This window comes from Armigeres subalbatus, unplaced genomic scaffold (assembly GCF_024139115.2).
Source record: "Armigeres subalbatus isolate Guangzhou_Male unplaced genomic scaffold, GZ_Asu_2 Contig326, whole genome shotgun sequence".
NCBI classification, from domain to species: domain Eukaryota; kingdom Metazoa; phylum Arthropoda; class Insecta; order Diptera; family Culicidae; genus Armigeres; species Armigeres subalbatus.
Window position 1 is genome coordinate 40,154 of NW_026943071.1, and position 15,850 is coordinate 56,003.

A 15,850-nucleotide genomic window follows, 5' to 3' on the forward strand; every position below is an offset into this window, starting at 1 on the left:
AGATAGAAAGAGTGAGAGAGATAGAAGGAGTGAGAAGGAGAGAGAGAAAGAGTGGGAGAGAGAGAGAGAGAGAGAGAGAGAACCCAGAAAAATTGCTTACGTTACTAGTGTACGGCCCGAAAATAAACTTGACTCAACATCATGGTTTTTATACCAGAACAATGATTCAGAGTGTGGGTTCCCAAACGTGATTCATACTTTCGTTGGATAATTAGAGAACAACAAATTTACGAAGCCAATGGCCTTCATCGAATACAATGACAATTTCTTCCAAAAACCATTCCAAATCTTACCCAAATGGAATCCAAAACTAAGCGGTGTTGAACTTCATTACAAATAAGTTTTAAGAACAACCTAATAAGGATAAGAAAATCCATGCTAATCCAAATCCAATCCAATCCAAATCCGATCTAAATCCAAATCCAATCCAAATCCAATCCAAATCCAATCCAAATCCAATCCAAATCCAATCCAAATCCAATCCAAATCAAATCCAAATCAAATCCAAATCAAATCCAAATCAAATCCAAATCCAATCCAAATCAAATCCAAATCCAATCCAAATCCAATCCAAATCCAATCCAAATCCAAATCCAATCCAAATCAGTGCAAATCAAATCCAAATCCAATCCAAATCCAATCCAAATCAATCCAAAATCAATCCAAAACAAATCCAAATCCAATCCAAATCCAATCCAAATCCAATCCAAATCCAATCCAAATCCAATCCAAATCCAATCCAAATCCAATCCAAATCCAATCCAAATCCAATCCAATCATCATGACTGATATATTTTGATTCCATTTGCTGTAGATTTCTAAATTGTATAATCTGACATCAAACTGTGAACTTATTTTGTTATCGAAACCAATATCAAATTTAGTTTTCGATTTGCTCTCATCGATAGCAGGAATAGTTTTCGATTTGATGTCACAGTAAGATTTTTCTGCTATACATTTTGTTATTTTAACCGTTAAAACGACCAAAAATATATTAAATTATATAATCATATTCGGCGATTTCACAACATCAAAACAAATTATCGTTTTACTCTCAACCTTTGGTCAGGAAGACCAGAATACCAAAACTCGAGCTGGACTACGTACGTTTAAGGTTCAGAAGTCCCCAAACCGTGACGAAAAACAGAATACGGTCGCAAAAAGCCGTGCCCGGAAATTGTACTACTTGTTAACAAAACCACACTGCTGCATTATGGATGACGAGGCATATGTGAAGGCAGACTACAGCCAGATTCCAGTAAACCTGTGTCAGTGTGTGATTGCCAAGAACAAGTGTGATGTTCCCGAGAACCTCAGGACACAGAAGATGTCGAAGTTCGCCAAGAAGTTCTTAGTTTGGCAAGCGGTTTGTAATTGCGAAAAGCATGAACAGATGTATTTGAAAGAGTCTCCTCCCCCTTCAGTTCCGTTTCGGATTCTCAACTATTCAGAACTTTCTAAATTATAATACTCCGGTGTTTCTATACTGTTTAGGTACGATTTCCGTTCCGGTATGGGAATTTTTTTAATTGGCTAAGCAAGCTTGAAGTGAATTATTGCGGAAACGCTTAATGCGCTTCTAAACTGAGAGGCGGTCACATCCTCGTTGGTAATATATTGCCTTCGATTAAAAAAAAAGGTAACTGGTAGGCAGTACTGCACAAGTGATAACATTTGTAGTTATTTCCCAAAGTATGTGTATCACAGACTAACGGTTGGTATCGATGAATATTTTTATGATATCCGTAGGGGAACTATTCCGTTTTCTTCTCACCGTGAAACAACGACATACTGCACCACTGTGGTCCCCTTCGTTTTGCTAACATCAGGCCTATGCTAAGAGCTCATGTTTAGCGTAGCCAACACCAACACCAACGCCGAGCAACGTACGTCAATTCTAAAAAAGCTTAAAATCATAAAACATCCAAATTCAGCTTTCTTCAATATGCAACTTTAATCGGGAATATTCATTAAATATGATTAATGAGTTTAATTGATTCAAAACTTATCTACATGATCAATTTTGATTTTACTTACATGGAGAACAACAATTTGTCTTTTATTTCACCGTGAAAAGCTTGAGCAGAATTTAAAAATAAATCCTGCTCTTTTATTGTTGTGGATATTTTTAATTATCAAGCTACAATCATTGGTGTTGTTGACGATTGTTCACATCTCATGCAACTGACAGCGGTCTATCTGCACACTGTGCCCGGGACATGGTGGCTATTTTTAGGCTAAGGGAGTTAGATAGGGATGTCTATAGCCTGGCTAACATGCGTGCACATTGTTGAAAAATCGCAAAATAGGGAACAACTCAAATTCCTTCCATTAATTTGTTTTTCTTGGGACGAACCTAGGAGCTATATGATGAAATCCAGGAGCAGTTACCCCATTTTAATCAGAATACTGTTTTACGTGTAGAAAGAGAGCAGCTCCTGCATATGAGACAGAATCGCTAGTCATTAACTCACTTGACCTTATATGATATTTTATGTGAATGGTTTTCTCCAGCTTGTGAAAAAAAGCCTCGCTCCGTTAGATGGCTTCGCTCATACTCCTTTTGTGTTACATGTCGCTTCCAAATGAACGAATCCAATGAATCTCACACTCAAACAAAATTAACGGCCTACGCCTAAGTTATTTTTAGCTATATCATATTTGTATATGTATTGTCTTGATTGATATTTACCATGGCAATTGCTTCATAAAAATAGATTAATTCACCTAGCGGTGATAGTACCAAACTTGTGCATTATGAAGTTATTATGAATGGCGCGTGATATTCAAAAGAATAGTACAAAGTCGCCTTATGATTAGCAAAGATTTTTTTTTAAATTTGAAGGTTTTCCCTCGGAGATATTGGGAAAAGATATTTTGTCAATAACAGAAAGTTCATTGAGTTAAGTTCAATTAAGGATTGATCCCATAGCCATTCAGTAAACCTGAACGGCAAAAACGTCTACCAATTCAATTGATTTGTATGATCCGTTTGAAAAGGTCAATCGTTTCGAATGAATAGTGAACCATACGTATATGACAGAGGCCAATGAATAATTAATTAAGCATAGTAATTGTACAACTTCCCGATGATATATTTATCTAATGACCAACAAGATAAGTAACAAAAGGTTGTATGGAAACACACTTTTCAGTATCATCGTCGACATTTTTTAATTTTGCCATACAAACATCTTAAGGTGATTATCATCTAAAAATACCGCACATCAATAACACTTGAAAAATAAATATACAGCCCCTCTCTTCTTGGGCAACAAATGATTGCGGTCCTCATCACTCATCATCTGATTATCAATTTATATTACTAATACCATTTGTACATTCTTTTGGGTTTTCTATTTGATCTGATGGTATGAAGAATTCATAAATTCGTTCTATATGTTTTTTTATAACTTAGCAGATAGAAAGGTGTTGCTAAAAAATGGAAGATGCTTTAGTAGTTGAAAAGTATTTTGATGTTCTTTCACAGTGGAAATTTGCTATCCGGTCGTACAAATAAGTAACATTTATTCACAATAAATATCGTCAGAGATACATATGACACGCAGATGGCTGCAGAGGTGGTGAGTAACTTTCTGGATTTTGACTTTTCAGATATTCACTAAGTATCGATAAACAATAAATACAAGTATTAAATGATAACACATAAATACTCCTTGCTGGTCTAAAATAGACATTCGACTGAAGTAAAAATTAATAAAGAAAATTTACAAATTAAATATAAATCTATGGCTTCTTTTACTTCTAACGAGACATACAGTTCATCCTGTGAGAGATATTTGTTCAAGCCTACGTGTTGTTTCTTCAATAGTTCTTAAGTACTAAACTGTTCCATTGTATCTGCCTCTAGTTTGCATAAATGAGCCTAATTTCTCTAGGGTGAAACATCGATGAAGGCACATATTAATCGGTAGGCTGTTAACTACTACTTGCTGCACTGAATAACAACGGGCACAACGTGCATCACATTAGTGCAGACTATCCATCGAAGCATTAACTTCTCTTTGGCACACACTCTCTTCCATCTTCCGATACTTTGAACAGTACACATCTCATACCGTAGACACCGAACCTTGGGCGTACAGCACAGCATCGTGTATCGTTGGGAATATGTGAAAACCACCCTCGCCAATCGATTCCGCGTGGATTAGCGTGTCGTACACGCAATCCGCTGGACAGGCCATCAAAGTGCTCACCCCAATCGTGGCCATGTCTTTCTTAATCTCGTTGAACACTTTGCAAGCGGCAGTATCTATGTGTGGTACACTGGACAGGTCAATGATCACCGTTCGAATGATCTGCAGCCCAGCTCCCTCACCAGCTGTATTGTACTGTGACGCACGTCTCACCAATCGTTGATCAATTCCAACCTCCTTGGTCAGTGCCTTCTTGAACGTAGCTCGACTGGCGAAGTTGATTGCTCCCGAATACTTGAAGATCTTGATGTGCGGTATCTCTGCTGCGCGATTATGACTTCCCAGATCCACGTAGATTGCCGTATCTGGGACCGTACCCAGCAAGCTGTAGTACGATTTCCATCCTTTAATGTACAGAGCCAACAGAGAAATTATCACCCCAGTCAACAGACCAATATCGATGTCCACGAGCACTACAGTCAAGAACGTCACCATCCAAACCAACAGCTCAAGCGATCCCTCACGATAAAACTTCTTGATGTGCTGCACCTGCCAGAGCATTCCCTTAAGGGCGACGAAAATGATCGACGCCAAAACACATCGCGGCAGGTACTCAAAGTACGGTCCAATCCACAGCAGCACCACAAGAATCAGCGCGGAGGAGAACGTGGCAGTGATCTGTGTCTTACCACCGGACTGGTACTGAATCAGCGATCGCGATAGGGAGCACGCAGCTGGAATGCACGAGAAGAAGGAGGTCACTATATTGGTAGTGCCCATGGCCACCAGCTCCTGGTTGGGACGAATCTCGTAACCATCTTTTTGAGCAAAGATCAACGCCATGGACATGACGATCGAGTAGCTGACGATGGCGATGGCAATGGCGTCGACGGCCACTAATTTAAACAGTGAGATTGGAGGCATTTCCGGTGCGGGGAGACTAAAATGAGACAAAGTTTATAAATGATCTATTGAAAATAGAACTTAAGCTTCAGCACAAAAGTAAAAGGCCATTGCTTGAATGTTTAGGAAAAATATAACAACCATAGTTTAAAATAATAAACTTACCCGACTGGAATGGTGCCCACCAGCGTCACGTTGAAGTTCGGTCCCAGCCCGATGAAGTACGATGCCACTGTTCCACCGACAACGACCATAAGTTCGGCCGGAATCGGAAACCGACACCAATTGGATGCCCTTGGTTTGAGGTACTCGTTCATGAATATCATGAACAATATTACAATAACCGACGTGTAGACGGCTGTGAGATTACTATTCGGCACCTGTTCGATCAGGTCACGCACGGAGTAGATGTTCTTGAAGGCTCCCTTGTACCGAGGGATTGACACCCCCACCAGGTCCTTCATCTGGCTGATGCTAACGTGCACGGCAGCTGCAGTCGTAAAACCGCTGACCAGCGGTTCACTTAGTAGGGATGACAGCGTTCCCAGTCGCAGCGCACTCATTAGAAACTGTATGGGAAAGGTGGTTCAAATTGTTAGAAATTTCACCGATTACAAATGATGTCATAGGCATTACATGATAGATTCCGCAAACAAAAGTCACAGCTGTCGCCACTTGGATTGGCGTGTATTGAGGATCATCTGATGGTTCTATCACTGGTGGTACTGAGTAGGTTGAGTTCACCTGCAGTATGGGAAAAGTAAAATATTATGTTTCTCTTGTAATTTCGTTTCGAATACTCACATTTGATGTTGCGAGGGGAGGTAGCGTCGCATAGGTAACCACCACTTTGGACGTCATCAAACTGATTACCGCAAAGGTACCCATCGAGATGTGGCGTGATGTGCCGAACACCGTGTACACCAAGCATTGAAAGAAGGCCATGTAGAGACCAACGTTGGCCGGAACTCCGGCCAAAAGACCGTAAGCCATTCCCTGAGGTATTTGCATCACTGCTACAGTGATGCCGGCAGTGATATCTCCCATGAGATCGGTTTTGCAGTTGTACTTGGGCAGCCATTGCAGGATTGGGATGAATTTGAGCAGTGCAGCAAATGGGTTACAACTACGGATGGCGTCTTTAACAGTATCGAATGCTGTAATGATATAGGATAAAAATTTATTACTGCGATCCTTAACATTCAATCGAATCATTATGTTTGATACCAAATGTCTCAAAAACGCATAAAATGTCAAGATCTGGTGTCATCGCGAAAAAAAAATGAGAAAAATTGACTTTTTGGGACTTAGATTTTTTTTCGAAATCGATTTGTTTTAGCGGGCTTGGTAGTCATATGGCTACTGCTTCTGCCTCATACGCAGGAGGTCGAGGGTTCAATCCCAGGTCCGTTCCATTCTCCTACTTTGTATCTTTCTCTTTATTTCTCATGTTCTAGCAATCGCTAGAACTGGAAATGGACTTCCATACCGCTTCCATTACTATTCCTATACCTTCAACTTGAGTATTCTAACAGTAATCTGCTAGAATTGGAAATGAACTAAAGAGCTCGTTTCCTACATCCAATTAGAAATTCCATCAGTTACCTTCTCCTATCTATCACATTGGCAGCTCGTTAACCAAGACGGACCTCTGCCTCTCCAACCTAACCCAGAAATTCCAATAAATTCCGCATGAACTCGTGGCAAGTGCAGAGGTATATTCGGCTTGCAGTGGGCGAGTGATTGCATCATCATTTCCTCCCCCTTCCCTACATTGACTTGCATTCTGACGTGGCAGGCGCCAGTATGACCTAACAAATGAGATTACCAGTACTTGTACATTGAAGATGTGTCCCTAGTCCCAAGCAAACATCTGTTGGTTCCCTGTGCAAGTACAGCTGATCTGGTCATAATGGAGTAGCAACAACGAGCAGTCAATCAAGCTCAAGCTCAAGCTTAGAATTTTTTTTCGAAATTGATTTGTTTTATAAATAAATGCATAAATGCCAAATGTCTTACAAATGCATGAAACGTCGAGTCAACACTAGATCTCGACGTTTCATGCATTTCCAAAAAAATTGGCATCAAAAAAATACGATTTCAAAAAAAATTCCGTCCCAAAAAGTCATTTTTTTATTTTTTTTTTCGAGATCACACCAGATCTCGACCTTTCATGCATTTCTAAGACAGCTGGCATAAAAAAAAAGATTTCGAATTTTTCCTTTACCCCTGGGAAATTTTCGTGTTTCATAATAATTTAACTTTGACCGCTTTGGTCAAACACTTAACGAAGTCCGATTGATCTGAAATTTTTCATAGGGACTTTTTTCGAGGAGATGAAACTTTTGAGCACTATCAGTTAAATCATTGAATCTTCATGAAGTCAATGGATTTTTAAATATTTTTTGAAAAACTTTTATCGGAAGGTCATCGACTGTCTTTTAGCCCGGGTTCTCTAATAGACAACTGAGAAAGCCATCCTGAACACAAATTACAGAACTGTTGCACAAGTGCAAAACAAATTTAAGATGAATACTTCTAAATCCCATTTAGATCCTACCCAAGTTATGGTCTCGATTGAGAAAACACGCATTGAGCTATACTTACGTGAGGCTTTCACCCTATCGTACTGCGACAACTGATTGAACTCCTCCTGCTGTAGACACTGTCTCGTCACCAGATAGGACAGCTCGTTGTACTTGGTTTTCGTCTTGTCATTGCTGTTGAAATGATCGGAACAATTAAGGTCGCACATTAATTGAGCGGAATAATCATCTTGTGGGGACATAGTGAGAGTTTTCCGAAAAAATGGCGATCAATTTTTAAAATATTGATTGATGATTAAATGTGAGTGAAATTCAGTATTGTTCATAATGCTGGCAGGTATTCTTATTACAGCAAAAAATGAATTGAATACAACTGAAAAGTAAATCATGTGAAAGGGAGACTCTCCTCTATTTTAAGGTCACTCCTGACGGAATCCAAGTTTCAAAGTGCTCGCGTTTTCGGGGGCACACCACTCGATACGGAAGTAACGCACAACTGTCATTTTTGTTAATTTAGTTTTGCTGCGTCGCAGCATGCGTGAAAAAATAAAAATGACAGTTGTGCGTTGCTTCCGTATCGAGTGGTGTGCCCCCGAAAACGCGAGCACTTTGGAACTTGGATTCCATCAGGAGTGACCTTAACCAAAATCAATGCAGTTTTGTTCTAGCGTATATTTTAGTTTTTTTTTTCAATTTGCGACCGTATTTATTATGCAGAACGGTTTATGTGTTTTGACCCTTCTAAACATCTTTTAATGGCCACCTAAAATTTGAAAAACTTCTCCAAACAATGACCAAATGCAAATAATTGGCGAGAAAGTTAAAAAAATATATAAATTTGTTCTCAAGCCTCTAATTTTTTGTAAATTGGACAGGTATGGTGAAGGGTTGCCTCGAAAAAATATGTCTTGCGTAGATATTATAGACAGGGGATCAAGTCTCCCCAAATTCTAAAATTGAATGCGCATTCGAAGCGGGCAAGAACCAGAGCAACCAAGTACGAGTTCCGGTTAACGGTATTTGGCTCTAGATAAGGAAGATAAACGCTGCTGCAGACTGGCGATATTCGTCACTTCGCCTTGGTTCGAGCACTTCTAACAACTTCTTCAAGCTTCGATGCCCGACTAACCATCAACATCTCGGGATGGGACGCATTACCCGCGTCAACTCAAAAGCTTCATCGTTGAAGCTTCCATCCGAAGCATGAATTCCAACAAGGCTCCCGGGGACAATCGCATTTCGGCGGAGAAGCTCAAAGCTGACCCCATGCTATTTGTGCAAATGTTGCATCGTGTTGTTGTCTATATGCAGGCCATTTATAGTTTTCTTTGTGCTTCTGACATCGAAATTTAATATTTTGTTTTTTTTTTTTTTCTTTTTTATTGTTTAGTCTCTGCCTTTTTGCTCCATAGAGCACCATAGCTCTTGCCATCCGGAAGATGCTCCCAGCCGAACCATTCCTCGAGCACGACGACACGCCACATCGTCACTGACGCCAAATGCCCGGATGAGAAGCTGAACTTTCCTTATCTCAAATCCTAAGCTCCGTCCATCCTTGAATATTGTGAACTAACCTCGAGTCACCACGAGTACGCTGGCTCATAGCCCTCTCTTATTAACTGTATAATAAAATGATATTGATTTATTTATTTATTTGCCGTCATTTGCCGTCATTGTATATATCATAAAGAACCATGGCTCCGTAAAGTGTTATACACGCCTGAGCCTATCAAATAAACGAACTTGAAAAAAAATGTTGCATCAACTATTCCGCAATATGTATCTGGGAAACCGCGACTTTTCCGGCCGACTGAATTCAGGGCGTCTTAGTGAAGTCGTCTAGGTGTTCAACAATTGGCGTGGCATCGTATTACTGTGCATTGTTCTCAAAGTTCTGTGCTAAGTAATCGTAAATCGCAAACAGGAGCAAATAGATATGACTTTCCGACGGGAGCAGGCAGGACTCCGCCCGGAAAATCATGTGTGGGCCATATTGTCACGCTTCGTATCATCCTTGAGTAAGTCAATGAGTTCCAAGAGTCCCTCTAGCTTGTATTCATTGACTATGAAAAGGCATTCGATCATCTGAACCACGAAAGTATGTAGGGCGCGCTTAGACGCAAGACGCAAGGGAGTTTCGAACAAAACCGTCGGTCTCATCAAAGCGCAGTACGAAGCTTTTACGTGCAGACACCTGCATAACGGAGGCTTGTCTGACCCCATCCGGGTAGTCGCTGGAGTGAGGCTATCTCCGCTACGGTTCCCCATCGTAATCAACGAGATCATGGTGCGATTGACCGTGTACCAAACCGTGGGCTGCTCTGGAAGCCTATTACTCTGGAACATCTAAATGACTTCGTCTTGGCTAATGATATTGCTCTACTAGCACAACGGCGCTCTGATATGCAGAGCAAGCTGAACGTCCTGGCCGAACGGGTCTCACCATCAATGTTCACAAGGCCAAATCGTTGGATGTCAACACGAACAACTCCTCCAACATTACGGTAGTCACGGGCAAGTAATGGAGAAGCTCAAAAACTTTCAATATCTTGGCACGGATCGAAAATGGTAGGTTTGCTTTTTCGAGTTTACGAAATAGGGTAACTGTCCTATTTTGGACCCCTAGAGGAAGTGCATCCCAATATATGCTTATATCTATTGATATACAGGTTCGATATGAGCGGGAATGACACCATTTCAAAGATGAAAGTCTTATTTATGAAATAGAAATTCGAAATGATCTTCGGTTCAGTGATGGGAAATGTCAAAAAAATGTCGTGGCATTGCTATTACTAATTTCCCAATAACTTTTTCCAAAAGTCATTTACAGCTCGGATTTTTGATTAACATGTACAGTCACTCTCAAAATTGAGCGTACACCATGGATTAGATGAATATATTCGAAAATTCCAAAGGAAATTTAATTGTTGGCTCGGTTGTTTTTAATGCATTTCAATATTCATCCCTTCCTTCAATGTATGCGTACATAAAATGGTTGAATTTTTTTCTCTAAAGTTCAGTTATTTGAAAATGATCTCAAAATACGCCTATTAGATGTTACAAAATTGAGCGTACAGCGAATTTTTTAAATAAAATTTCTTATTATAAACATGATTAATGTATTTTAATATTGTTTTTTCATGATTATATTTATAATAATAAACATCCGCTACTTAAACATTCAATGTTTTGAAATTAAACCATGTTTTGGTCAAAATGGCGAACAAGTGAGAGGTAAAAACATTGCTATTTAACAATTCAATGCTGCTAAGGAAAATAGATGCTTTAAGATATGGATTTCACCGGCATCGTATCTTATATATGATAGATAAGCGAAATCGAGCGAGACATACGATAAATTTGGGAAAATTCAGTCGGTAAATGATGAAAACAGATGTAAACATACAGAGAAAACGACAAATGTTAGGAATGACATAATTCAAATTTAGTATGTCTTTAACTGAAATTTGTTCTAAAGCTTGATTTTTGTCTCAGGTTTTTCATTAAGAGTAATATTATTGAATCCAATCATTAACAGTCAAATTCTAAAAGTACAAGGTACATGTTAAGGTACCGAACATAAAAACAGCTTTTCAACCCCGTAGAGCAATTCTGATTGAATATTGAAAAGATAGCTTTAAATCGTAATTTCATAATTAAATTTGGATTAAACTCCACGATCTGTTACCATAAGGGATACAATTGGATGATTTCCATGTGGAGAGAAAAAATAAACTTTTTTAAAAGTTCGACAGCTTATTTAATGATACCTTGATGAATTTAAATGATTCAACCAAATTTGTTCCTACGGTGACTGAGTCTTCAAATATAAAATGACGTCTTATAATGTATCCGTGTTCTGCTCTTTTTTAATATAATTATTAATGAGTGTCCTTAGCTTATAAGCTACCTATACATTGACTTTTTAATAAAGTTATACTTAATTTGAAATATGCCATTCCCAACATTTGTCGTTTTCGCTGTATGTTTACATCTGTTTTCATCATTTACCGACTGAATTTTCCCAAATTTATCGTATGTCTCGTTCGATTTAAATAATCTATCATATATAAGACACGATGCCGGAGAAATCCATATCTTAAAGCATCTATTTGGCCCAGCAGCATTGAATTCTTAAATAGCATTGTTAATACATCTTACTTGTTCGCCATTTTGATTAAAACATGGTTTTATTTCTAAACATTGAATGTTTAAGTAGCGGATGTTTATTATTATAAATATAATCATGAAAAAACTATATTAAAATACATTAATCGTGTTTATAATAAGAAATTTTATAGAAAAAAAATCGCTGTACGCTCAATTTTGTAACATCTAATAGGCGTATTTTGGAATCATTTTCCAATAAATGAACTTTAGAGAAAAAATTTCAACCATTTTATGTACGCATACATTGAAGGAAGGGATGAATATTGAAATGCATTAAAAACATCCGAGCCAACAATTAATTTTCCTTTGGAATTTTCGAATATATTCATCTAATCCATGGTGTACGCTCAATTTTGAGAGTGACTGTAGTACTTAAAGGGTCCTAGAATTTTGTCGAACAGATCATTGTTCTAAATACAAAGTGTGAGCCATGAGAGCGAGATTAAAAAATGTCACGGAATGTCATGACATTAATGTCATCTGACACTAATTCGGCTCTCACGCCGCCAATATCATATTTAGAGAAATTACATATTAGAAAAAGTTTTCGGGTCATTTGAGGGCTACATGTTTATATGGAAAACATAATTGTAAATGACTTGTGAGAAAAGTTATTAGCAAGTTAGTCCCATGACATCGATATGACATTTCCCGTCACTGCTTCGGTTATTGATAATCAGTGAATGAAAATTTTCTTCGTTTTGGACAGTATAACATATTGTGGACTCCCAAATATACACATTTTGGATACCCCCAATTAAGTGTCTTCAAAGTCGAATTTCTAATTTACCCTGGTCAACTGAGTTGAAGCCAAGTCTTATCTTTCGATTGGCATGCATCAATGAGAAGATTCCTGCGTTTTAAATTCATAATTTCGAAAAAAAAAACTTATTGTGTACGTTCTGAGGGGTCTGTTCAAATATTACGTAACGCAATAAGGGGTGGGGGGTTGTTTTATTTTTGTTACGATTTGTTACGAAAAATATATGGGGTGGGGGTCCTTCGAGAAATTGTTACGCGAAACAATGAGAAAAAACATTTATTTTTTTTCAAAAAATAGTTATTGTCTTCAAAATAGCATAAAATACACAAAAAATAATAATTTATTGTATCGTGGTTCAAATTCTACCAAAAACAAGATTTTATAAAAAAAAATGTATTTGTTACGCGTTACGCATGGGGGTGGGGGTAGTTCTAAATTTTGTTACAGATTGTTACGAGGGGGTGGGGGGTTCTTAAAAAAAGCGTTTTCCGCGTTACGTAATATTTGAACAGACCCTGAGATTTTCAGTGATGTATACTTTTAAGCGTAACGCATTGTAACGCTTGCCTTCTTGAACAAACTAATTTCCTCGAAATTTCATCTAAATATCGCTTTTTCGCACGGGAAACCAGTGAAATAGATGCTGAACAATGTTAATTTCCTGAAGCCAATGGGGGAATTAGCAGCGGCATTGTTTTTAGTTCAGAAATCAGAAAAATGTCGCCAGGAGGGTCCAAAATGTGTAGGGGTCCAAATCAAGTTGGTTACCCTATATGAAGATCCAACCAGATTAGTATACGCACTAAATTTCGAATATTCTACTTCGACGTGAAATCTGTATTGTTATACACCAGTAAGAATTGGTGTGTATCAGCAGTAGAAGCATAAGTACTAGAACGCTAGTGGCGCTGTAGTCATTAAAAGCATTTTGCTAAAATATGCTTCCACAAGCCATACTTGGCCGTTTATTATGCATCATGCTGTAGTACATGTTTTGTTTCATCATCAACATTGGCTTGACACTTGTAGTACCGGTACTTTGGCTGCTAGATCAAAGTGACCTAGATGTTAGTCACGCGAACAGGAACGACATTAGGATTCTAATACTTATGCATCTACTGTATCAGCAGAGATCACGCAGAAACTGCAAGTATTCATGAACCGATGCCCGCGTTTTATAATTCGGGCCTGGTGACCACACTACTGGATCTAAAGTTCTGAACACCATCGACTATACCATCAAAAACCGATATCAACAGAAATTCGAGATCGTAAATGGATACGAAAGAGCGGAGACGCGAAATATGTAAGCAAACGCTGGACTAAATTCCGGCAATACATCGCAGCAGAGGTTCGTGGCGACGTAGCCTCAACAAAAAAAAAAGGAATAGGGGATAGATGAAGGAAGTCGACAGTAATCTGCCCTGGGTCTAGGTTAAGGCTAAAGCGAGCGGCCGCCTAGGGTGGAGATCGTTTACCTTGGCCCTTTGTACCCCTGGGGATGCTCAGGATACCTGAGTGAGTGAGACTGCTTGAAACAATTACCATTTGGCACACTCTTTGGAAAATTACGGTAGGCATAATGCCCAAGACAAAAGTGTATAAATATATAAATTACGCGTTTGCTCGGAATTAACCAAATGGGTGTACGATTCCTTCTTTCATAGCAAAAAAAAATACATATTTTCCAGGAATAAAAAATAAATACACAATCCCTTCGTTCAATTCGTGAATTCGTCTGGAATAAGGCGAAAAGTAAATGACTGCTTTGAAAGCAAGCATATAACAGGGAAAACAACAATACTAATGACTCTTTAAGCACCCGTTTGACCGGAGATATGCTCTTCGATTTTTTATGCACTAAATTCAATGAGATTATTTTTCAATTGTCAAATGGCCCCTGGTTATTTAACTCATTAGGCTAAAAGAAAGAAATTTGAATATATCGACATAGGGAGAGAGAAAATTATAAATATTCATGCCCCAAACCATGGATACGCAAAGTTTTTGTACTATTTCGATTAAAATTTCGATTAAAATTATCTGCCTCGGGGACACCAATCCTCAAATAGTAAACGATCTGGCCGACGATGAAAAATCGTTTTTTGGTAAATTCAATTCACAATCGAACTCAAATGGGGAACAACCTAAACTTTTCGTGCGACGACACAACCTTGCTGGGAGGAGTACGATGTCTGACAGATCGCTTTTGGCCAGATGGGCCAGAGTAAATAAAGCCTCTCAGATCGACCATATCATAATGCGAGTTGGATTCTATCAGTCGAGACAGATCACAAGTTACTTTCTTGTCTAATTATTATCTCCGAATATTATCCTGACATCGGTCGAAAAATCTTCATATAACCCAGTCCAGACCTCAAGTTACTCCAACAGGACAAATTCAATATCAATTCATTTAAAATGCAAATTTCGGATGTATTGGATTCCTTCGTCAATGAATAAAAAAAAAAGCAGCCCATAGTATCATATCAGAGTAGCATAAAATACCATTGTCTCCTCCACGCAAGAAAGCGATGGCTGACGTTAAAAAATGGTCCTTCCGATGCAAAATGCAACGCAGCAGTTAAAACGTGCAAAATCTATTTTTTCCCAGTAGTGCAGAGATGAAGAGCACAGAGATATAGAACATTTTTTCGAAAATGTCGGTGGTGAAATGGTAAAAGGATCAGTAGAGCTAATCAGTACATGAAGAAACATTGGAAGACCTGATATTTCGATGCAGAAATGAAAAGTTTGAGAGACGGCGACATTCTGCTACCACAGAGCTGATCAAATACGCAGATTCTGCCACATTAGAGGAATTTAAAAGCATTTTGCAACATGTATGGCCAGAAAGTTTGATTCAAATGCAGTGGAAGCAATCTCTGTTAGTACCGATACCCAAAACAGCGCGCCCAAAGGACGAGCACGATTATCGAAGAATTTGTCTAAGTAGCGTGGGCTACTAAATGTATGCTTCATGGCTGCTACAAGATCTCAGTGTCCGTCTCCAATTGGTGCCCATCAAACTGCTTTTCTCCACGTAGATCCACAATGGACCATCTATTCGTCACTAAACGAATCGAATACGAAATTAAGGAAATAGTCGAGGAGCTTGCTAGCTGTTGCACGGAAAATGATGATGGACCAACCGGTGACCAGGTACTACGGAGGAAAACTGTGACTAAGAAGGTTAGAGGTAATGGAGTCATGTCATGTCTCGAGAATGGAGGATGATCAGTCATCTACTAGTCATCTACTTAGCTGCCAGAGCTAAGTACAAAAAAGATGTAGGAAGGTTGGAAGACCTT

The 15,850-nt window shown here is 38.7% G+C and overlaps 1 protein-coding gene across 3 annotated transcripts in view; it reads right to left on the reverse strand.

Moving 5' to 3' along the window:
* Window positions 1-3,508: 3,508 nt before the first annotated feature.
* LOC134204004 (prestin-like) overlaps window positions 3,509-15,850 on the reverse strand; it is a 75,820-nt gene continuing 63,478 nt past the window's right edge. For all 3 annotated transcript variants that reach the window (XM_062678844.1, XM_062678841.1, XM_062678843.1), the window contains exons 3-7: window positions 7,668-7,780; window positions 5,865-6,217; window positions 5,697-5,804; window positions 5,226-5,629; window positions 3,509-5,097 (exon numbers count right to left, since the gene is read on the reverse strand). In XM_062678844.1, coding sequence (XP_062534828.1) covers window positions 4,074-5,097; window positions 5,226-5,629; window positions 5,697-5,804; window positions 5,865-6,217; window positions 7,668-7,780 — 2,002 coding nt within the window. In that variant the 3' untranslated portion in view covers window positions 3,509-4,073. The remainder of the gene's footprint in view (window positions 5,098-5,225; window positions 5,630-5,696; window positions 5,805-5,864; window positions 6,218-7,667; window positions 7,781-15,850) is intronic.